This window comes from Trichomycterus rosablanca, chromosome 21, assembly GCF_030014385.1.
Source record: "Trichomycterus rosablanca isolate fTriRos1 chromosome 21, fTriRos1.hap1, whole genome shotgun sequence".
Taxonomy (NCBI): domain Eukaryota; kingdom Metazoa; phylum Chordata; class Actinopteri; order Siluriformes; family Trichomycteridae; genus Trichomycterus; species Trichomycterus rosablanca.
Genome location: NC_086008.1, coordinates 21,593,686 through 21,617,369, shown reverse-complemented (window position 1 = coordinate 21,617,369; position 23,684 = coordinate 21,593,686). Strand labels below are relative to the sequence as shown.

At 40.6% G+C, this 23,684-nt stretch overlaps 4 protein-coding genes across 6 annotated transcripts; all 4 read left to right on the top strand.

Annotated features, from left to right (window-relative positions):
• Nucleotides 1-697: 697 nt before the first annotated feature.
• hdr (hematopoietic death receptor) lies at nt 698-8,184 on the top strand. Its single transcript, XM_063017891.1, has 10 exons — nt 698-733; nt 2,214-2,337; nt 2,651-2,779; nt 3,592-3,703; nt 3,937-4,031; nt 4,893-5,006; nt 5,093-5,133; nt 6,088-6,339; nt 7,578-7,614; nt 7,710-8,184. Exons 1-10 carry the CDS (start codon nt 713-715, stop codon nt 7,988-7,990), a joined length of 1,206 nt encoding a protein of 401 aa, XP_062873961.1. The 5' UTR covers nt 698-712; the 3' UTR covers nt 7,991-8,184.
• A 1,806-nt stretch (nt 8,185-9,990) lies between these two features.
• LOC134335225 (lysosomal membrane ascorbate-dependent ferrireductase CYB561A3) lies at nt 9,991-13,980 on the top strand. 3 transcript variants are annotated; one of them, XM_063017719.1, is made up of 7 exons: nt 9,991-10,044; nt 10,645-11,029; nt 11,913-12,095; nt 12,402-12,610; nt 12,761-12,915; nt 13,234-13,402; nt 13,552-13,980. In XM_063017719.1, the coding sequence occupies exons 3-7, from the start codon at nt 11,915-11,917 to the stop codon at nt 13,573-13,575; spliced, it is 738 nt and encodes a 245-aa protein (XP_062873789.1). In that variant the 5' UTR covers nt 9,991-10,044; nt 10,645-11,029; nt 11,913-11,914; the 3' UTR covers nt 13,576-13,980. The 3 variants fall into 3 exon arrangements, with proteins under 3 accessions (XP_062873789.1, XP_062873790.1, XP_062873791.1); XM_063017720.1 differs by having other exon boundaries at nt 10,030-10,044; nt 10,746-11,029; XM_063017721.1 differs by lacking the exons at nt 9,991-10,044; nt 10,645-11,029 and having other exon boundaries at nt 11,445-12,095.
• Nucleotides 13,981-17,945: 3,965 nt separating this feature from the next.
• zgc:153409 (uncharacterized protein LOC767650 homolog) lies at nt 17,946-18,444 on the top strand (the record flags this gene model as incomplete). The annotated part of the gene is made up of 1 exon (XM_063018094.1): nt 17,946-18,444. A coding segment is annotated over one exon (321 nt), but the record flags the coding sequence as incomplete, so codon positions are not given.
• Nucleotides 18,445-20,941: 2,497 nt separating this feature from the next.
• LOC134335604 (histone H1) lies at nt 20,942-22,793 on the top strand. Its single transcript, XM_063018163.1, has one exon. The coding sequence runs from the start codon at nt 20,970-20,972 to the stop codon at nt 21,573-21,575; it is 606 nt and encodes a 201-aa protein (XP_062874233.1). The 5' UTR covers nt 20,942-20,969; the 3' UTR covers nt 21,576-22,793.
• Nucleotides 22,794-23,684: the final 891 nt, after the last annotated feature.

The window sequence follows — 23,684 nt, the reverse complement described above, 5'->3', positions numbered from 1 at the left end:
GGTCCACAAAATACATCTAGATGTTATTTGGCGAATACTAGACACAAAATATGTCGTGTTCCTTTTGGTCAGCAGTGATTTCTGCCCTGCAACCCTCCCACCGATGCCGTTTTGCATATCGTCTTTATTATTGTAGAATCCTGCAGTTCTTTAGACGTGTGTCTGTGTTCTTCTGTGACCCCCCGGAAGAGTCCATGGTGAAATTTTGGTCGACCTGCTGTCCTGAGAAGGTTCACCGCTGTTTCATCTTTTCTCTATTAATAGAAAATAACCTCACTGTGGTTCACTGGAGTCCCGGAGCCTTAGCAATGGATTTGTAATGCTTTTCAGAACTGGTGCATATCAACAGTATAAACTCAAAGATGGATTGAATTTGGTTACCTGGTTGATTCAGTATTTAGAATCAATCTAGACCAATCAGAGCTGAACAGCATTTCTACATCAGTTAAATGTTATTAAAAGTAGTTTGATAATCTACAACAGAAGAAATCTGGGAGGAGGTGATTAGTTCTTTTCTTGAGGTGTGATGGGAGGAGGAACTGGTGGAACCACATGAGCAGGCTGGTTCATCATGAAGCGTCAAGAGAGTGTGTGTGAAGTGAGAACTCAACACACACACACACACACACCGTTCAGGACTAAACGAAGTGGCTGTAGTTGGATGTGGAATCATTAAATAATAATTTGTTTTCAAAATCTTAAGTCCTAAACCATGAGAGGATTCGTCGCTCAGGTAAGATCACAGCTCGTTTCATTCATGTATTAACTGTAGTGACTCTGTGGTATTAACTGTGGTTATGACTGTGTGGTGGGAGTAAAGGTGTCCCGGCTCGGACCTTCTTAATCAATGAGATCTGATCAAACATCGACACTGTGATAAAATAATGAGCGAACCTACAACCTTCACACCACCTTGTTTTTAAGTTGTGAATACGTTGCTTACATTAGGGTTTGTCAGACATTTAGTCTGATTTATAGGATCGCTTAGAGAACATGTTAAGTTCTGTTTTATGTTGTTCTAAGCCATAATAATCAGACGCTTTTAATCAGAGCGACTTACAGAAGAGCTTCTATGTTATAACATGTTATTACTCTAGTTTAAGTACAACAGTTTTAGTTTAAGTCTCTTTTTAATTATAGAAGGTTAGTAAGTGTGTTATTACTCAGCCTAAGTGTTTAGTAAAGAATCAGAATCACTTTATTTCGTACGTTACACATTACCAATTTGCTTTGGTGATACATAAAATAGTACAACATAGCAGTACACACAATACACATAATAGTACAGATAATTACACGTGTATGACATGTAACATAGAACATATTCAACAGACCCGACAGGACACGGACTGTTAACCAGCATTTAACCAACATTTACCCAAGAGAACAACTGTGGTTAGGAAGTGTTACAGCTGTTAGCATGTCTGGTTTGAAGAGGTGATGAATCATCTAACACTTGATGTGGTTTTTTGTGTCTTTTTCTCTATCTTCATGTTGCTTCTTCACCCGTCACTGTTTGTAGTTTTTAATAAGAACAGGATCATTTTTAAACTTTTAAATTGTGTCACGTAGATGAAATAACAGCTTGACTGCTTTTCTTATAAAACAATCCCGCCCAGCATCAGCTGGTTCCTGTAATTATCTGGTTTCTGCTGCTAATTAAGGCCCTACCTAATTCACGGCAGTGAAATTCGCATCACGGACCGTGAAACCAGCCTTGTCCCGTGTAATATGGAGTTTGCTGTGCTGTGAAATTCAAAATGTTACGTTTGTGTTCAGCGAGTTAACGTTAACGAGTTCAAATGCCTCACGTTTACTGGTTAATCTGTTCGATGAGGCGTACTAGCGATCCTACGGCAATTCAGTTAGCAATCGCTTAGTCAAAATGTCCGTGATGGTGATCAGCTAAAAACATGACTCGGGTAACTGAGTTTGTGGATGGGGGAGGGTGGGGGTGTGTCAAAACAGGGATAAATATTTTTGTTTTTGAGAACCTCACCAGATGTTCTAGATTTACATTCAGCTATTAATGTAGCAGTGCTGTGTATCGTAGCTTCTATTTATTCTATCATTCAGTTTATGAGTGTAATGTAACGACTGACATTAAAAACCTTTGAACAACCAGGTCCATGAATTTAGCAGAGCTCTAATGATAACGATAACTAACACACCTAACGCAATATTACTAAAATCTTCTGCATCTGTGTTTACAGATTTTCGTTTATACTTGGGCTTTGACTCTTGGCTTCAGCGTGAACCGTACAGAAAGAGACGTGACGTGTGTGGACGTCACCCAGTACCAGCACGGTGGCATCTGCTGCCTAAACTGCCCAGCGGGTGAGATTGAGAATACAAAATCATGACTCACGCCAGGGCGACGCCTCTGAACTGAACCGGTTCTTGATCTGACTGACGTAAAATTCGATTGTTGCCGATATTTGTGGAATTTATCTTTCAGTTAGCTTGAACGCCTGTGACAGATGAGTCACACGCTGAGTGGATTTAAACTGGCATGTCCACATACTTCTGGGCCTATAGTGCATGAACGCCGAGTGATATCTGAGTGATTCTTGGATTGTTTTTTGGTTGAATGAATCTCTGACCGGCTCTCATTGATCAGTGGTGTGTGTGTGTGTGTGTTTATCTCCAGGTACTTTAGTGAAACAGGCCTGCAGCGCGGCGTTTACGAGGGGGACGTGTGAGCGCTGTGATTACGACTCCTACACCGAACACGACAACGGACTCCTGAAGTGCCTCCAGTGCACCAAGTGTCACTCAGGTAACCAGGTTCCAACCGCACACGGTGGATTTGTATACAGATCAGCGACTAAATGCAGATCTGGTGATTATGAAGGGCTGGAATTTGGGCGCAAACTGTGGTACCCAAATTTACAAGTATCTCATGAAGGTGGAGGGTCTAGCATTCAAGCCTGTACCGTTCTCTTGGTGTGCTTTTCTAACAATGAAGGATTATTTACCTGATCATTTTCTAAGACACAAATTATGGTACCCAACTTCTAGAAGCATACCAATGTCACCAGAGTATCTAATGAAGGGTGTGGGGGGTCAAGCATTCAAGCCTGGACCGTTCTCTTGGTGTACTTTGCTAACAATCAAGGATTATTTACCTGATAATTTTTTAAAAACCATGGTTCCCAAATTCTGGCAGCATACCAGAGACACCAGGGTATCTCATAAAGGAGTAGAGGGTCAAGCATTCAAGCCTGTACCGTTCTCTTGGTGTACGTTGCTAGCAATGAAGGATAATTTACCTGATCATTTTTTCTGGACACAAATTATGGTACCCAAATTCTAGAAGCACACCAAAGTCACCAGAGTATCTCATGAAGGGTGTGGGGGCGGTCAAGCATTCAAGCCTGGACCGTTCTCTTGGTGTACTTTGCTGAATACTTTTATCTGATAATAATTTATCTGATTTTTTTTTTTCTAAGACACAAACCATGGTTAAGTCACCAGAATAGTTTCTGAAGAAGGAGGGGGGGGGGGGGGGGGGGTGTCAAGCATTCAAGCCTGTACCGTTCTCTTGGTGTACTTTGCTGCTGCTAATCTCCTTCCTCTCTGAACCTGTAGATCAGGAGGTGGTGGAGAAGTGCACCACTACCAGGAACACTGAGTGCCAGTGCAGACCAGGTTCCTTCTGTCTGCCCGATCATGCATGTGAGGTCTGCAGGCTGTGCAGCAGGTAGGTTGGCATTTGCGTGCATTACGTACAAGGTTCAGAAAACTCACGCTCACACATCGTGTGAAAGGTTGTCGCCCGTCCTCCTTGAGAATCAATAGCATTCTAGGCTTTTAGCATTTTTTTTTAAGCGTTTTTGACTATGCCTGTGGGAACTTGTGCCAAAGCCACATCATTCAGGCTGCTAGCTGGCTAACCAAGCTAACTCTAACGCTAACATGCTAATTTTCCTCTAGATGTAAAGATGATGAAGAGCAGATAGAGAACTGCACAGCCCACTCGGACACCGTCTGCCAGAAAAAAGACTCTGTGTCCTCCAGTGTGTTATCAGGTAACTGTTCACACGCTGATACACCACACGGCCAAAAGTATTCGGACACCTGACCGTAATAACAGTATTAAAACAGAGCGACTTCTATGTGACCTGCTCACAAGGTATTGAACTTGTAATCCAAAGGTTGCTGGTTCAAGCCCCACCACTGCCAGGGTGCCACTGTTGGGCCCTTAACCATCAATTACTTAGACAATATACTGTCACAGTTCTGTAAGTCACTAAATGCTGCTAAGTGCTGTCAATGTAAATCTTTGAAGTGTGTCTGTGTGTGGGAATTTGTGCCCGTTCCGTCCAAACAGCATGTGTATGACCAGGCACTGATGTTGGTCAGAGCTATTTAGGGTGTCCGAGCTTTTCTTCATGTCTTTATAAAGCTACAGTCTGTTACTGCAAAGTTGGAAGCATATGATTGATTTATTACACCTGTTAGCAACAGGGGCGGCTCGGTGGGTAGCACTATCGCCTCCCAACAAGAAGGTCCTGGGTTCGATTCCTAGGTGGAGCGGTCCAAGTCCTCGTTCTCTCTGGGTCTGTGTGGGTTTCCTCCGGGAGCTCCGGTTTCCTCCCACAGTCCAAAAACATGCAAGTGAGGTGAATTAGAGATACAAAATTGTCCATGACCGTGTTCGTTATTAAAACTTGAAGTGGTGAATCATGGGTAATCAGTTACCTGTCCTGTCATGAATGGAACCAAAGTGTAAAACATGACGTTAAAATCCTAATAAATAATAAAGAAATGTTGGCTGAAACACATGAATTCAGTCATCAGAAGGGGCGTCCTGATACTTTTGGCTGTACAGTTACAGTGTTTGTACCGTTTGTTTACGTTCCTGATCGTTCTTGTATCTGGACATTTAGAAGTGCTCATCTCGCTCGGGATCCTCGTGGTCATAGTGCTGGTCGTCGGAGTCATTGTCGTCGGCGTCGTCGGCGTCTTGTACCCGAAGACTTTAGCGAAATGGAAGCGAGCAGGTGAGTCCTGAACCCCCCTCAGATGTTCCTCAACCCCCTCAGAGTGACAGAATCTTCTCACCTGTGTTGTTCTCCTGTGATTTCAGTGGCGTCCTGCTGGCCCACAGGAACCGTGAAGGTGTGTAAGGTAAGTCAGTCACATTGTGTCTCCTATAAACCCAGTTTAGTCGTGGCTTCCTGTTCCTGTGCACAGAGCGTCTTCGATAGATTTCAACCTTGGGATGAATCGGAATGTCAGCTGTGAGCCAGGGCTTCTCGTCATCTTGACATCATCAGACGTCTCATTTTAAAATCATGGCCATTAATCTAGACACCCCTCTCCTCTTCTCTTTCCTTTTAGGCGCTAATGTTGGCCTGGCTCACAATCAACGTTCCAATTCATCTCACGTAACTTTAGGTCAGGGTCGAGGTCCACAGAAGTTCTTCTAAGGGTGCCTAGGTGGTGCAGCAGAATAATCCGCTAGATTCCGGGCACCCGGCCTCGAATCTCGGCCCTGCTCAGTCCGAGGGCGCCCTCTAGCTGGCACAATGGCCTCCAGTCTGCTGGCTTGGAAAGACCAGAGTAAGGGGTGTGGTTATTAACACTGGACCTTGGTTGCCCAGAGCGCCTGTACAGAAAGTGGAGAAGCGCAGAGATCAGGGCGTGGCTCTCTTTATGCAAACACGCAAATCCACTAAAATATGGAAGAATAAGAGGGGATTGGTGGACTGTGCACACGTCAGAGGGGTGTGTGCCAGGCGAATTTACACCCTCCTTGGACGCCCATTGGCATTAATAAAGTTCCTCCACACTAGACTGATGAAACCACGTCTTTATGGACCGTGCTTTGTGCACAGGGGCAGGAACGGTCTCGAGTTTATGGCTAAAAAGCCTGGACTCAGTAATAAAAAGGGGTGTCTACATACTTTTGGAATTTATCTAACTGCAATATGATCATTATAATCAGTTTTGACAGAATGGTTGCTGGATTGTTTCCATACTTGCTTTCCTGACTCCTGATTACAGATATGAGTGTAAAACTAAAGCTGTGTGTATACTTTTGACACGCATGACGTGAGCGTGTGATGTCTCACCCTGTAGGAGAGCGGCGGCGGCGGCTCTGTGGAGGCGACACAGAACAGAATAAACAGTGCGCTGGAGGAACGAGAGGACGATCAGCCCTTCCTCAGCGTGCCTCAGCCGGTGAGTGACGAGGAGGAGGACGGAGGGCTCGGCCCGAGCCTCCCCACGACCACGGCCTCGTCCCAAACCAGCTTGCCTGTTTGTGCTCAAGCTAGCGACGCCGGCCTCGCCACAAATCAGGACTCGCCGCCTCAGCTGCGTAACGCTCGGGTGAGAAACGGCTCCGGTCCGGTCAGTTAGCAGACGCTGCTCAGTCTGAGCGCTGATTTGAGTATAGAGGAGCTGGTTCAGTGTGAGGAATGGATGAATATAAAAATGGGTGGGTGGACGGGAGAGGGTGATACACTAAAGTGCCAAAAGTATGTGGACACTTGACCCATTCATAAATCATTGGCAGTAGCCAACTCTTCTGGAAAGGCTTTCCACAGATTTTTGAGTGTCTGTGAGAACTTGTGCATGAAGGGCGCTCTTGTGCTGCAAAATTTCATTCACTAATGCCCATCAGCACCACCAAAGATTTCAAACTCTCGGGTTTGAATCCCAGGCGGTGCTATACCTGACCAGACATCCACGCAGGCACAGTTGTGAAATTGCGCCCTCTGCTGTTTGGTCGGGCACCTACACTAGTGCTGGACGATCTGCGGAGGCTTACGTTTGGCTCCCCCGTGTGGTACAGCCCCTCGCTAGATTCCATCACTGGCAGGTGAAAAGTTGTGGCTCCTACTGACTGCTTTAGGCGCCAGCGCGGGTGGTAGAAGAATACTTCAGTACAGCGCGTTCCACCGTATGCGCTTCGGCTCTATTTATAAGTCTGCCTCTAGCCTGCAGTCCTCCCTGACGGGAAGTGGACGTGTCTAAAAAAATCTCAGCTTTGTTTTTAACCCGAGCTTGATCATCCCTGCTTGCTAATACTCTCGTGTGTGCTGTTATATTGTCTTTTAAGCATCGAGCCAGCTTTATGTGCCAGCTTTTGCCAGTCTGTCCATGTTTGCACTTTATGTTTGTAACCCTGTAGACTGTGTCCACCACAGCTCCGGGTTCACAACTGCTATCAGCATGAGGAAGGTTGGAGGGGTGGGGGATGAGGGGGTGACATGATAATGCCAACTGCATCATGATTATCACCCATGTGGTCGCTGCAGCTACTCCGACTGTTAGTTTATCAGTTGAAGCCACACGTCTGTAGGGCCTCCACTGATAGACGTGGTGCATGATGGGGATTTACACCGAGGGTACATGTACACAAACACACGGTGAAAACGTACGCTGGTAATTCCTGGAAGTGAGGGACACCGTCCACTTATTTAATACCACAACATGACATGAGCAATGTAAAATGCACATCATGTATTGTTAGGAACAGAACAGCTTCATGTTTTTGCTGTCTTAGTCTCGGTCCTTTTTACCTTGCTGTAATAAAGCTACGTGTTTTTATTCTCTCCAACCAGGAAAATGAAACACTGCGACGGCTGGTTCCTGTAAACGGTACGTCCTCTCCTCCTTTACACCCTCTCTAGATTTTTGCTCCCCTGTGCTGTGGATCTGAACCGATTTTTAACATTTAATGTTTTATTCCTCAGACGAGTCTCTGAAGAGAAGCTTCGACCTGTTCGGTGAGATCGACGTGAACTACCACAAGCGTTTCTTCAGGAAACTCGGCCTGAGTGATAACAGGATCCACAGCACCGACCACATGCTGCCCGAGGATCGAGTGTATGAGCTGCTGATGGTCTGGATGGAGAAGGAGGGAATGGACGCAGATTTTAATCACCTCATCGATGTCCTGATTCAGGAACTGCACCAGAGACTCTCTGCAGAGAACATCAGGGCTAGAGCTGTGAGCTGGGGTTACTTTCGGTAGGAGGATGAATAAAGAACAATTTTTTAGTACAATTATGAATAAAGAACGAAGGCCTTAGGTCACTTTTAGTATGAGGATAAATGAAATGATGCCACCTCAGTATTTGTTCTTTATTTATGTTTTAGTAAATAATAGTTTTTATTCGAGCTCTGTGAACCTTTTGTACATATTTATGATGGATGAATGTTTTTAATAGATCATTTTTGTATATTTTATTTTATATAAATATATATTTATTATATTTATATTTAAATTAAAATAAATATTATTTTCTTGTGTCTTTGTTTCTTCTAAAAGCATCGGGTGGGGCTGAGGGGTAAAAACTTTTGCACAGTTGTGTATTTAATAAGGAAGGTTTTAGGTTGGATCATGTGTGTATACAGTGTTCCATACACCACCACATTCCGGTACATCAACTAAGTGGCCTGTAGTGATGTGCGTGTTGTTTGGGTTCTGAACCGCATGATGGCGCTGTTGTATAGAACTGATGATCCTCACTGCACCGGGTTCGGCTGTGTTGGGCCTGAGTGAGCATAACTAGCCCAAGTATAAATGCCAACAGTTTAGGGAAGATCGTTTCCTTGTCCAGCATGTTCGTGTCCATAACCTCAACCCTATTACATATATTATAGGGCTTCCACATTCACCAGCTCACCCACTGATATCTGGGTATAATTCAGAGCAGCCAATCCACCTACCGCCTACATGTATTGTATATTAGTACAATAGGTAAGTACTATTCAGCATGTAGAATATAGTATGGAGTTTAGTATATACTGGAGCAGTAAGTAGTATGTAGGATACAATATGTAGTATACACTCATTTATACTAAGGCAATATGTAGTATGCAGTAGATAGTTGGTAGTATGTAGGAAACAGTATGTAGTATATACTCGGGCAGTAGGTAGTTTTCTTGTAATTAGTATGTAGTATGCACTAAGTAGTATATAGTATGCAGGTAGTAGTTGGTAGTATGCTGTAATTAGTATGTAGGGTACAGTATGTAGTTTATACTGGGACAGTAAGCAGTAAGAAGTTGGTAGTATGCAGTAAGCGGTATATAGTATGCTGTAATTACTATGTAATATGTAGGATACACTAGTATATACTGGGGCAGTAAGTAGTAGGTAGGAATACAGTATGCAGTATATACTTGGGCAGTAAGTAGTATGCAATAAGTATTGTGTAGTATGTTAAATACAGTATGTAGTGTATACTGGGGCAATAAGTAGTATGTAGTATGCAGTAAGTATTGTGTAGTATGTTAAATACAGTATGCAGTATATACTGGGGCAATAAGTAGTATGTAGTATGCAGTAAGTATTGTGTAGTATGTTAAATACATTATGTAGTATATACTGGGGCAATAAGTAGTATGTAGTATGCAGTAAGTATTGTGTAGTATGTTAAATACAGTATGTAGTATATACTGGGGCAATAAGTAGTATGTAGTATGCAGTAAGTATTGTGTAGTATGTTAAATACAGTATGTAGTATATACTGGGGCAATAAGTAGTATGTAGTATGCAGTAAGTATTGTGTAGTATGTTAAATACAGTATGTAGTATGTAGTATGCGGTAAGTATTGTGTAGTATGTTAAATACAGTATGTAGTATATACTGGGGCAATAAGTAGTATGTATTATGCAATAAGTATTGTGTAGTATGTTAAATACAGTATGCAGTATATACTGGGGCAATAAGTAGTATGTATTATGCAATAAGTATTGTGTAGTATGTTAAATACAGTATGTAGTATATACTGGGGCAATAAGTAGTATGTAGTATGCAGTAAGTATTGTGTAGTATGTTAAATACAGTATGTAGTATATACTGGGGCAATAAGTAGTAGGCAGTATGCGTTTTATTCTGGGAAAGACTGCAGTATGCACTATATACTGGGGCAGTAAGTAGTATGAAATTTCACACAGATCCAATAAGCTTAAACCAGCCGCAAGTACATTGCGCATGTGCGCATCAAAAACTACATTTCCCATGATGCACGGCGCTGACAGGAATATGGCGTAACAGCAGTATGTCAGGAAGTCTGAGGGTAAGTAACAGACTACAGACACTGTTTATTTGTTATTGTGCTTTATATTTACTTTTCTTTATTGTGTACAATTTATAAAACACTCGTCACGTGATTATATTCTGTAATACAGCATAAACACACTCAGTATTTATTTTACGTAATTTATTATTATTTAGTACAATTATTTATAGTTCGTTGAGGTTTATTAAATGTATTAACTGATATTTTAGATCTTAATATCCAAACCAGTTGGTAGATTCTAAGATTAAAAAAAATATTGTTTTGGTATAATAGACGAAAACAAGGAATCACAGGTCACGTGATGTCACGGTAATCCGTACAGTCATGGTGTTCCACACACTTAGTTTGGTGAGGTGGTGATGGACACAATGATAGACATTGTATAACCAAAAGTCTGTGGGCTTGTTGGACGTCTCATGTCAGAACCATGGGTGTTTATAAGGAGTCCACTTCTTTTTCCTGCTATAACAGCCTCCACTCAGATTTTAGAGTGTGTCTGTGGGAATTTGGGGCGCCAACATCATATAAAGCTCACAGGTCTTGGAACGAGATGTCTGACAAGCTTAATTGTCTTCCTGCTTGTTAATAATAATACAGAGGAGGATATTCAGACTGTTAGAATGATGACATCTCATGATGAACGAGCGTGGCTGAAATAGCAGGATCCACTTGGTTTAGTGCTCACATACCTCTGACAGTCTCTCACCACCCAGCATCAGATGAACGTTGAGTAAAAGCTCAGTGTTCTGTTTGATTCCACACCTGCGACGTTGTGAAGATGCTCAGACGAGAAAAGAAGAACCGAAACCAGTGAGAATCACAACCGAAACGGATCACGAGGGCTGTGTGTGGTTGGGACGGGGGCTCAGAAGAGGAAACATTAAGGTGGAGAACACACAGCAACAGCAGCACTGCAGTGTTTTTACTTTAACCAGCTCAGCACAGGCAGCAGTACCGGTGATCTTAAAGAAACCAGTTTAAGGTGAGAAATCAGTCATTATAGAAACACTTTTATTAAAACAATACTCCAGTGTTTTACTGATTTTACAAGAGTACAAAGAGCATCTTGTGATGAATGTTTGTCTTTAACTGCTCCCATAAATGCTGGATGAGGTTTAGATCAGGTGACAGTGGAGGAACAGTCAGCGTCTCTAGATTTTATTTGGTCTTTAAGTAATTGTTTCAAAGTGTTGAGGAGTTTCAGGTCCTTTATTTATTCCTGTGTTTAATAAATACTAAACTTTATCAGTATGTTGGACTTTTCTCCAGTTATTGACTGTGAAAACTTTGTATGTCTGAGTCCATACCTTGTTAAGAAGTGGTTTTAGTCTTTTTTAACCATAGTTTTGCTGGAGTCATTGGCGGGATGGCCTAACAGTAGCAGGAACAGCAGTGACTGTTACAATAACCTTTTTTAGTGCAGAAATATCAAGTGGCCTGAAAAAAGTGGTGAAAGTCTAGCAAACTTTTCTCTACCAGCTTCAGTCTGCTCAGGGCCGGTCTTAATTACCTCAAATGTAATAGTACAACTACCCAGAAACAGGTCTGGAAGTGAAAACATGGGTGACACTGTCCGCAGTCGAGCAAGCTTTATATAACTGCTGTGCAGAAAGGAAGCTCTTGCTCTGAGTCTGACTGATCACATAGAAACGAGCTGCCTCTGAGCTCATAATGATGCAAAGCTTGCTTGACTGTGGACAGTGTGGACTTTCAAGGGACTTTGTGGACTTTGCAGTTCTCAAAAGCAAACATGGAAGACTCCTGTGCCAAATGGTCAGCATCAGGAGGTAGAAGAAGAAGAAACGTTTAATGTTTTTGTTGCTCTTCATGGTTTTTAACGTTTTGTTGTTTCTTGTCTGTTTCAGTGATGAAGCTGAACTTCTATGTAGCTTATCTCCTGTGTTTGGTGCTCAGCCTGGTATGCGTGGTGCTGGTCGTCCACTGGAACGCCAGCTACCGGGGTGGCTTCGCCTGGGACGGCCAAGCCAGGCAGTTTAACTGGCACCCTGTGCTCATGGTCATCGGCCTGGTGGTGCTGTACGGGAACGGTGAGACACAAGGAAAAGGGTGTGGGGGTGGGATGGTGGGTGTCAAGACCCAACAAGCATACAGATGCTGGGTTAGAAGGTCCAGAGAACTTGAGGTTTATTATTTCCAAAAAGAATTTGAACTCTGCATGTTTCTACATTGTGCCAGTTTATCACCATTAGTTACTCTTCTGCCTGAACACCCAGTTGAGTCCAGGATTAAACCCCCTGGCTCATAGTTTGAGGTTGGGCTAAAAATCTTGAGGACATTTAGCTTTTTATTGCCTGTTAATCAGTCGTTTAGTCACATGTCTGTCTGTGTCCCAGCTGCCGTGGTGTACCGCGTCCCTCTGACCTGGACTCAGAACAAACAGCCGTGGAAGATCCTCCATGCCGTCCTCCTCCTCCTCGCACTCCTCTTCTCTATTTTGGGTCTGTGTGCCGTGTTTGACTTCCACAACACCAATCACACTCCAAATCTCTATTCTCTACACAGCTGGGTGGGAATCGTCACCACCGCCCTGTTCACTGCTCAGGTACGCTCGGGATGGATGGATGGATGGGTGGATGGATGGATGGATGGATGGATGGATGGGTGGATGGATGGATGGATGGATGGGAGATCTATAGTTCAATAGCAATAATCAGTCTATACTATGTTGCTGTGTCTCTGCTGTTGTGTCTAGTGGCTGGTGGGATTCGGCGTTTTCCTCCTGCCCTGTTCTCCTCTGACTGTACGCTCACTGATCAAACCTACTCATGTGTGGATGGGATCCACCATTCTGGTGCTGAGCGTCGTCTCCTGCATCTCGGGCATCAATGAGAAGCTGTTTTTCGTTCTGTAAGTACCCGCCTACAACTGGTTGCTTTACTGACAAAAGTTATGAGGCTATAACAGCCTCCTCTCATCTGGGAAGCCTTTCTACAAGCTTTATAGTGAACCATGAACCAGTTATGCCTAAGTAAGCTGGTCTTCATGGACCTTGCTTTGTGCATAAAGTGCTGTCATGCTGGAGGAGGAAAGGGCCTTCCCCAAACTGCTGCCACAAAGTTAAAGACATAAATAACTTACTTTGAAGAATTGATTCTTTACATGTGTTAGCAATGATGTGTGACATGAAAGCAGCTGAATCTGATCTGCTATTGGTCTCTTCTGCAGAAAAGCAGGAGCCAATGGGATGCTGCCGTACTCTGAGCTGCCACCCGAGGCGGTGGTTGCTAATTTGCTCGGGGTCGTGATCGTCATCTTGGTATTGATCGTCCTGAAAATCCTGTCCAATCAGACGTGGCGGCGTCCTGAGCCAGGAAACGAGGAGGCGGATTACAGGGTGAGTGTGTGTGTGTGTGTGTGTGTGTGTGTGTGTGTGCAGACAAAAGATTGTTTACATCCACTGTACAACCACAGGTCCAAAAAGATTCTGATTATTTATATTTTTATATTTCATGCAGTCACACTGATGCATTTTCTCATTCGCAGCAATTACCAGTGGAGGAAAGCTGAGGACTTTCTGCTGTCCGTGTCGGAGTGAGATCCGGGTTTTTGATACGCACATATTAGAACGATGATTTACATGCTGGTGTTTTTTTGTTTTTTTTTGCTTCTGGGTTTGCAGTGCATTATTATATGCAGGGAGGCAGAAAAACATGGTCCGTCTGCATAAATCAGGGTGTGTGTGTGTGTGTGTGTTGCAACTTCTTCAAACAGATTTGTGCAGAAATACCCTGCTTGTGTAAAACTACAATCCAAAAATCATTTTTATTTACTGACATTTATTTATGTCAATGCACTAAGGTTGGGAGGGAACGGGCATTTCATTGTGATTGTAAACAAATATAATGTGTCAGATCTTTTGTGAAATGTGCAACAAACAATAAATGAGCAATAAAATGCTTTAACAATCTTAAATTGTGGACAAGGCTGGAACTCGTCATTACTCGTCATTCTCTTCTTTCCTCCTTGATGAATCCTCACACTCACCTTCTCCCATTTCCTGCACAGCTCTTTATTTTTTCTAAATAAATACATACATAAAGTGGGAGTTCAGCTGCCCAACACATAGAGGGAGCCACCCTGAACTCCAGCCCAACGTTTTGAGTTCCCTCTGCCTACACTAACAGTCTCATAATCGCTAATTATTCAGTACAGTTAAAAAGGGTCAGGAATCAGGATCATTCCTTCCATCCAGAAATCACTACAAAATAAGCAGTACAATAACTGAACTGTCTATAATATTGTTGGGTTGTTTTTATACACTTGTTAGCAATAATTGTGGCTAAAACCATGGCTCGAATTACAAGTGGGTTGGGAATCTGAATCTCCTAATTAATCCTTGGACACCCTCACCAAAATGAGGTAAAAACAACAGTTTGGAAAAGAGGGGGTCGTTAGTTAGCTGATATATGAAGTTGACACCCCGTATTGTAACTGTATAATTCGCACTGGCTAAAATACATACCCGTCCACATACTTTTGGCTATGTATGTATAATGGATTTATTTTAGTTGAGAATGAACGTGTATCTGGTGAATGAATAAAATCACTGTTCAGCGTGTAACAATAAAAGCATTAAAACGAATTTTGGATCCATTTTTTATGACATATTTTAATCTTACTTTGTTTCTCAGTCCGGTTTGAACCGGTTTAATAAAGAGAAAAAAACGCACTCGCCTGAGTGTAGCAGCTTCTACTATTGGATGAGAAAAGCTGAAGAAATCAGCCAATCAAAAGCGAGAGTTAAATCTCTGACCAATCAGAACATGTTTGGCGACTTGGCTCCCGCCTGGCTCATTATAACAAGCGCAGCACCATCACGTCCAGAGAGATCCAGACCGCGGTGCGCCTGCTGCTGCCGGGAGAACTCGCCAAGCACGCCGTGTCCGAGGGAACCAAAGCCGTCACCAAGTACACCAGCTCCAAATAAAAGCTTCAGCCTGGAGACAAACCCCAAAGGCTCTTTTAAGAGCCATCCACACTGCTATAAAAAGAGCTGGTTTTCATGCATGCGTGCATTTCTTTACTTTAAATGGAATTATGTAGAGTAGTGTTAATAACAAGGTTTGTGCCAAATGGACCATCATGCTCTCAGCATTGTAGTTCATGTTCCAACTCTGCAATCTAAACAAACGACGACGGAACGAGTTTGTGTTAATCATAGAGAGCTGGGGAAGCCAAATTTACTAAACAAAGCGATTAAAATAAGTACTACTAGAATACTTATCGTCATCTCACTTGGGGCTGATGCCATGCATGCATGTCGACCATAGTGAAAACCAAGAACAAAGTACAATGTCTTACACTAAATGTTGTGCATGGTGTGCAATTCATTTGCTGAGTTGTAAGAAAACAAAACCCCTGGACCAAACTTGATGTTCTTTAGATGGTGGACCATTTTTATTTTAGCCCTGCTATACAATTAGGTGCAGCCTCAAGGAAGGAAGAATATGACAAAACCATCCAACAATGTCTTCTGATCAACAGCTGTTTGCTGATGAAAGGCTAGAGGTTAAATATGCAATTTTCTGCAACTGTTGGTGCACAATTGAAGTTATTTATTCATATTCTATGCACTTTTTAGATAAGTTATGCAAAAATCAAATGTGCAGAAGTGTTGTGTCTCTTTTGGAAGTCACTATGTATTTCTACATATCAACAAAATATGAAATTATATCAAGGGTGTCTGAGCTTTTGTGTATGACTGTATTTGTTTGAGCTTAAATAACAAAGACCTAGAATGGACTGACCTGGGAACAGTGGGTCCTGCTGAATCACACTCATGTCACACACTCACTCTTTCAATGGGGTTTTATTTCTATAATATGGTATTTTATCACTGCAGCACTGTGGGACCGTTGTAGTGTGGGTGCCACACAGCAACATGGGTCCAGAAGGAACTGGGTTTGATCCTCAAGAGCTTCATCCAAGTGTGTGTGTGTGTGTGTGTGTGTGTGTGTGTGTGTGTGTATGCATTGGAGCCCAGTGCAGGGTGTGTTCCACTTCTGAGCCCAGCATCTCTGGGTGACCCAGACCACACTGTGACCCTGACCAGTCATTAAAAGGCTGCACTGTTATGTTTGTTTTGCCATAAAGCAGGCATTTGTGTTTCATATTAAGTAGGTTATTGTTTTCTATAAGCTTTATATAAACTGGATCGTGTCGTTCCGATCTAATTTCTGTCTAAAACAAGTATTATTCTTTTAAATAATCAAACAGTTATAAGATATTAAGCACAAAACATTTCAAATAAACGACATGTCTATATATAGTGCAGTTTTGGCACAGTGCCAGACAAACACAGCCTGGTTTCAACTAGGTCCGCGTTGTGCTGATATAAGCTCTAGCCGTCGTTCCTCCCTCTTTATTTCTCTCGTTGATCTGTAGAAGAACGATCCATCATGTCCGGTCGAGGTAAAGGTGGGAAGGATCAATTGCTCCTAGACCACCCATTTTTTTCTGTTTATATAAAAGTTCACGCTTAGTTACTTCACGTGTTGAATTCCAAATAAAATTACAACATAATTTATTCATATTTTTAAGCCATTTATCTGTGGGAGGGAAAATACAGGATAAAAATATTATTTTTGATAAGATAAAGGTCTTAACCATATTTATTCTTGTTTTATAACTTAAATTACAATTTTTCCATTTACTAAATTCTTCTTTAATAATTTGTTCTTTTTCTTTCCAGTTATAATCTACACAGCCATTGTTATCAAAATATATACCTAGGACTTTAAGATGTTCAGTCTCAGGTACATCAATTGGAAATTTTTTATTAATGTCTCCAATTCACACACATTCTGATTTTAAAACATTCAGGGTGGCTCCTGACACTTTCTCATATAAGGAGAAATGTTCATAAATAATGTCTAAATCTTTTCTTGTTTTAATGAACACAGTAATATCATCAGCATATGCAGAAATTATAAATTGGTTGTCACCTAATCTAACTCCTTGTAGTCGTTTATCATTTCGAATTTTAGTAATTAATGGACTTAAGCCAAGAACATAAAGGGCAGCACTGAGGGGACAACCTTGTTTAACACCTCTCTCTTTCCATTAAAACAAAAATTTTTGTATGTAAAATTATTGCAAATGGCATTTACAGACAAGCTGATTGGATTGGAAACATCACAAATTGGAAACAGAAAAAAGGCCGCTCTAGAGCTTTAGTTCCTTATTATAAATTAATTTATGGTGATTTTATAAATAAATTTAATGTTTTGAATATAGATTGGATTAAGGATTCTAATAAAAAGATTTACAAGCTAATAGTAGATTTGAAATATTGTAATTTAGTGGATTTTAGAGGCCTTAGAGAGGAAGAAAAGAAAGAATGTGTAAATAATATCTTATGTAAAAAAATATCTGAGAAGTTAAGGGATATTACATGGTTGGTAGCAGTGAGGAGACTTCCAGTGAGATCTGTAGTGAAGTGGAGTTGTTTTGTGAAGACAAACATGTGCCCTATGCCAAAATGCCAGACAGAGGAAACTTTAGAACATTTTATTCTAGAGTGTTATCGTTCCCAAGAAGTATGGAGCAAAATGGAAAATTTAGGTGTTGAGATTAAAATTCATATGAAGTCCGTTTGTTTCGGTATTTTTGATGAAATCATGCCTAAAGATAAACATGACTTCTTGTGGTTAGTACTGTGTATTGTGAAGTCTAAATTATGGAAAACAAGATGTAGAATGACTATTGACCAACAGTTTGTTTCAGCAGAGAATGTTTATAAAAATATAAGAACTGAACTGAAAAGAATAAGAACAATGAATGTTTTATTTAAGGACTCTGAATTGTGGAAGATTTTAAAATTGTAAATGATTGTCTTGATAATGTAATGTAATTTCCATGTACTCTGATGAAGTTTAAATAAAATATTAAATAAAAAAAGTAAAGGTGGGAAAGGTTTGGGGAAAGGAGGCGCCAAGCGGCACCGTAAAGTCCTGCGCGATAACATCCAGGGCATCACCAAGCCCGCGATCCGGCGTCTGGCGCGCCGCGGCGGCGTGAAGCGAATCTCCGGCCTGATCTACGAGGAGACCCGCGGGGTGCTGAAGGTCTTCCTGGAGAACGTGATCCGGGACGCGGTCACCTACACCGAGCACGCCAAGAGGAAGACCGTGACCGCCATGGATGTGGTGTACGCACTCAAGCGCCAGGGACGAACCCTGTACGGCTTCGGTGGATAAACGCGCCCGGACTTCCTTAAAAACTCTAAAACCCCAAAGGCTCTTTTAAGAGCCGCCCACCATCCTGTAGAAGAGCAAAGATCCAAAACCTTCTGATTTAATCAAACCTTCTGTTCTTATCAAACCCTCTGATTTAATCAAACTCTCTGATTTTAGTAAAATCTTCTGTTTTTATTCAGTTCTGTTCTTGTTTCTGTCTTTCTGTACAATAAATATATTAACAGTTCTGAACAAATGTGTGTTTTTGATATATGAGCCTCCATTTATTTGCCTGATTGCATTAATTCTTACTTTATTATTATAATTATTTTAAAAGATTGTGTATTTGAGTTTTTAGAAATATTAATGGGGTTTATTTTGTTTACGGATAATATATTTGTATAAATTATGCAAACTGATGTAAATATGTGCAAATATAAAATAAAAAACACACACTGATAAACTAATCTTTCAAAATGTGTAAATATTTAAAAGATAATGCACCAATAAAACAATATTTAATAATATTAAGAAACGTTTTAATTCTAAATATTTAATATTAACTGATGTATTAAATAATATTCTTTTGTTTTTGAAATCATTAATTAATTTAAAAACATTAACATATAAAATATTGTAATAATTGCTTTACATTATAAACTCTAATACTAATAACACATACTTTATAATGTTTATTTCTTACATAAGATATACATCAAATATTATTCTTACTAATTAAAACAATAAAAAGAAAGTATAAATAATTGTACTTAATTAAATAAAAAAATAAAACAATGCTTACTGTTTAAAATACATTATACCATAAATATTGATAACTGTAATTAGTTTAACTTATTAGTATGTGTTTTAATTAACCAAATGTAAAATGTAAAAAAAATAATGTATTCTATAAATGTGTCATTAAGATGTTTATTTGAACTATATTTGATGTATGATAGTTACTATTTAAACTTAAGTGCTATAGCATGGCTATGCTATTTTTTTGTCAATGCATGTTAAATGACTTATTAGTTACTGGTTTATTGTTATTGACTGTTTTAAGCAGCCTATAATAGCACAAAAAAATATTGTAATACAGCAGGACACCACAGTGGCCAAGCTGGCAGAATGGGTGCTGCACAGCAGAAAACATGTGTCCAAGACTCAGCTTCAATATGTGAGGAGTTTGCTATGTTTTCTTGGATAAATAGTCATTTGTCACACACTTCTCCAAACATGCAGAAGGTGGATTGGCTGTGTTAAACTGTGTAATAGATGCCAATCCACTGTTACTAAATATATAATTTATTTGCTCTTTATAAACAACCAGTGCTCGTATTGGCTTCATAGCAAGACAATATTATGTTTACAACTACAGACCGTATATAATGCAAGCAATCGAGAGTTAAGGGCCTTGCTCAAGGGCCCAACATTGGTAACTTGGCATTGGTGGGGCTTGAACCAGCAACCATCTTATTGCTGAGCCACTGCTATCAGGTTATTTTGTTATTATTTATAAACTATTTCAATTCTATTTTTTTTATCATCATTGTTATTATTATTATTTAAATAAAATTAAACGTAATTAAATGTGCTGCATTCATGTTGCTATGAACAACAACATCCTGCAAATTGACTCCACCCATTTAAAAAGACAAAAAGCTTAAACATAAATATAACCACAAATAATCTACAATAAGCTATTAAATCACTATTAAACACGTTTAGTACAAATTAACTACATATTTAATGTTTAATAGTCAGAAAAGCTGCTTAGATAACGGATGTGTGCGTCAGTTCAGGTCATTGTATTGTGTGTATGTCTATTTAACAAAGTAAGCGTTATTCTTAAGCTGTTATATATATTTCAATACATTTGATCACAACTAGATATTAAAAACAAGTCGATTTAGGATATCTATAATATATTTGAATGATAAAACACAATATAGTTTTAATACTAAACAGCTATTTCGGATTCCACAGAGCGACAATGGGAAGTAAAGCAAACCCAGACAATGCTGACGCTGCTTCCAATGTACCTTCATTTTCCATCTAAACACAAAGCAAACGGATTTCCTGTCAAAGTGAACAAACTGACTTTTTATTTCAGCTTTCCTGATGTGAATCTTGTGATAAATTGTGTTTAATGAACGTTTAACGGAATAAAGAAAGAGTGTTTCAGATTCGGGCAGGTTGAAATGGCGACTGGCTGGATCTGTGCTACCTGAGCCGACAAAAACCGGCTAAAATAGACTCCGATTCGTGAGCAAGCCACTAAAACGAGCACACCTACACAGATTAGAGTCTTTTCTGTGCGTAAGAAATGAAAAATGCGCATTTGATCCAGAAATTCGATGTATAAAGTTTAAAAGAATAGAGCAAGTGCGGCGTCCGAGACTCGGTTCGCCTGCAGATTTGGCCGCGTTTTGGTGATTTATTGCTCAAAACAGAAAGAATCCGGATAAACTGCGGGTCACATTTATAAACGAGGTTGTCAGGAACTGGAATGTATTTTTACACACCACTGTGAGCAACATTTATGAAGAAAATATGACATTTCCCAAGGTAAGAAAACACATCTGAAGTCAAGTCTGCACTGCTCTGAGCAGCCGCTCGGCGCGTTGAGTCTATAAGGTTCTCATGTGTGCTTGAAATACCGCCCTCATCTGTTCAGCGTAAACATTGCGCTTCTGTGTCACAACTTTGACTCGGACAGACACGATGGCAGAAACGGCACCAGCTCCAGCGGCCGCTCCGGCCAAAGCGGCGAGAAAGAAGTCCGCAAAGGCGAAGAAGTCCGGACCGAGCGTGTCCGACCTGATCCTGGAGGCGGTCGCAGCGTCCAACGAGCGGAAAGGCGTTTCTCTAGCCGCGCTGAAGAAGGCGCTCGCCGGACACGGATACGATGTGGAGAAGAACAACTCCCGAGTCAAACTGGCGCTCAAGTCCCTCGTCAAGAAGGGCTCACTGGTCCAGACCAAAGGGACCGGGGCGTCCGGCTCGTTTAAAGTCAGCAAGGACACCACTGCCAAGAAACCCGTCAAGAAGCCTGTTGTGAAAGCAGTCAAGAAAGCATCTCCGAAAAAAGCTCCAGCTAAAGCAGCCAAGCCCAAGAAAGCAGCGACACCAGCCAAGAAGCCTGTGGCCAAGAAAGCGGCCAAGAAAGTGAAGAAACCCGTGGCCAAGAAAGCCACCAAGAGTCCGAAGAAAGCCAAGAAGCCTGCCGTGAAGAAAGTGACAAAGAGTCCCAAGAAGGTCAAAGCAGTCAAGCCTAAAGCAGCCAAACCCAAAGCGGCCAAGGCGAAGAAAGCTGCCAAGAAGAAATAAACTCAACCTGTCAGTTTGTTTCTGTTTATATTCCTGAACTTTTAAACGGCTTTTACTACTACTACACTGGGCATGCGCAGAGGACAATACTACAGATACAGCGGACTCCTGAGGAGGTGCTCGGACTGTTTCTACACCGGATCACCAGCCATGTTTTACTAAAATACCACTTTTTTTGGGGTGGGGTGCATTACATACATGCATTACCTTTACTTGTTAACGATGCAATACATCACAAACCAACTGTGGTCAATTTGATCGTCATCTAACTTGTTGAATTGTTGTTTTATTATAACGAAATATGTTGAAGGTTGATTTTTATTGCTATTGAAACATTTGCATATTATAGTAATGCACTGATTATATGTCAAGTAATTACAATATCATTCCGATCATCCTCATTCATTAGCTATATTTCCATTACATTGTTGAGAAGTTATAGTGCGACCTAGTTTATGTTTTTTTTTTTTTTGATAAGTTGCTGAAATGCATAGAATGTATAGAATTTTGGACCTTAAGTAATGCAATGTAGTTATTTGGAAGTAAATTACAATGTTTTCCATGTAAAAGTTATATTGAGGTAAATACTTGGCCCAAAAAATAGAAAAGTATTGGGATTGGCGCAACAAAAAACAAGAGTTTTGTGACAACATAGATTGTTCGCTTTGAGGAAAAGGAATCCACTCGACCAAATATTTTGTTCTTCTTTCTGAAAACTCAACTTGGTTTAATGAACCGTGTAAGTGCGACTACATTCGAATTCCACAAATGTTTTTCATTATTCAACTCTATTCTAGACATATTTTTGGAAACATGACTATTGATGGAGTGCAGTCTGAGAACACAACACACGCCGTGTCTACCTCTGTAAAAATGACTCACAAATCCAATTAGGCTTTGCGTATCTTTCCAATCCCTTTCCAATCCAGACACGAAGTCCGACACTAAATCTACGAGTGTGCAGAAACATCCAAGATGTGGTTTTTATTTTCCACTTTTTTATCCTGAAGTGTGTCTGACCAGTTTATGTAAATATGTACTCTGGAGAGTTCCTGTAAATAGCCAACTAAACAGAACAAACGTGTTTATTTATTTATTAGTCTTGTAATAACTTTTTTCTTGAGTTTTAACATTTAGTCATTGTCTGTTCTTCATTCAGATGTTAAAATTGTTCACTAAACATTTTAGTTAAAAAAAAATAAAACAAATGTAAATTTCCAGTGTTGTTGTGTTTGTTTGCTTTTTTAGTTAAAGCTGCAGTTCGTGGTTTTTAAATTAAGGAATGTGGAGACCTCTGTGGTGAATAAATGCTACTGCAGGTACAACATTTCCCACACAAATTATATTTACACCATTTAGCAGCGGCGACGCTTTAACCAGTGACCTTCCAATTACAGTTTCATTGTCTATTAGAACTTGAATACAGATCAGATCATTTTTAATAAATAATTAGTGCAGAATTGCATTTATTCATGTCCACTAACGGCCTCAATCTGGTTCGAGTTGTGGAGGGTCCAGTACCATCTAAGAACTTTACCATCTAAGATTTTACCTTAAGAGGGAAGCAAAGCTCCGGAATTTTGAACACACACACACACACACACACACACACACACACACAGTGAGGTGGATGATTATAAGTTTTCCCAAAAATCACAATTAGAGATTCATAGATGGTCGCATTTTGGAGTCACCAAGTCTTAAGAAAGCCCAAAAGAAGATAACCCTTCTGGAACTTGGATTTTAACTGAATTCTAAGGTCAGAATAGAACTTTTGGAAGGTGGATTTTGTGTAAAAAGAAGACCCGAATTTGATCTCCACCGTTGCCCATCGTTTAAGTCAATCTTGTTAGAGCATATATCATCATTCATCCATGAAGTACATAAAGAAAATCTCACTACCTCTGGCAGAAGTTAAGATCTGATTCAGGCTTGGATCTTCCAGTTGGACAGAATGCACTAAATGCCCAAATGGATGAACTAAGGTGTTGGTGTTGCAGTCATACCCATTACTAACAGGTATATAAAATCTGTATTAAAGCTTATGGATTTGGAATGGGATGTCCAACAAACTCATGGTCAGAACTGTACATATATTCCACCCATTTT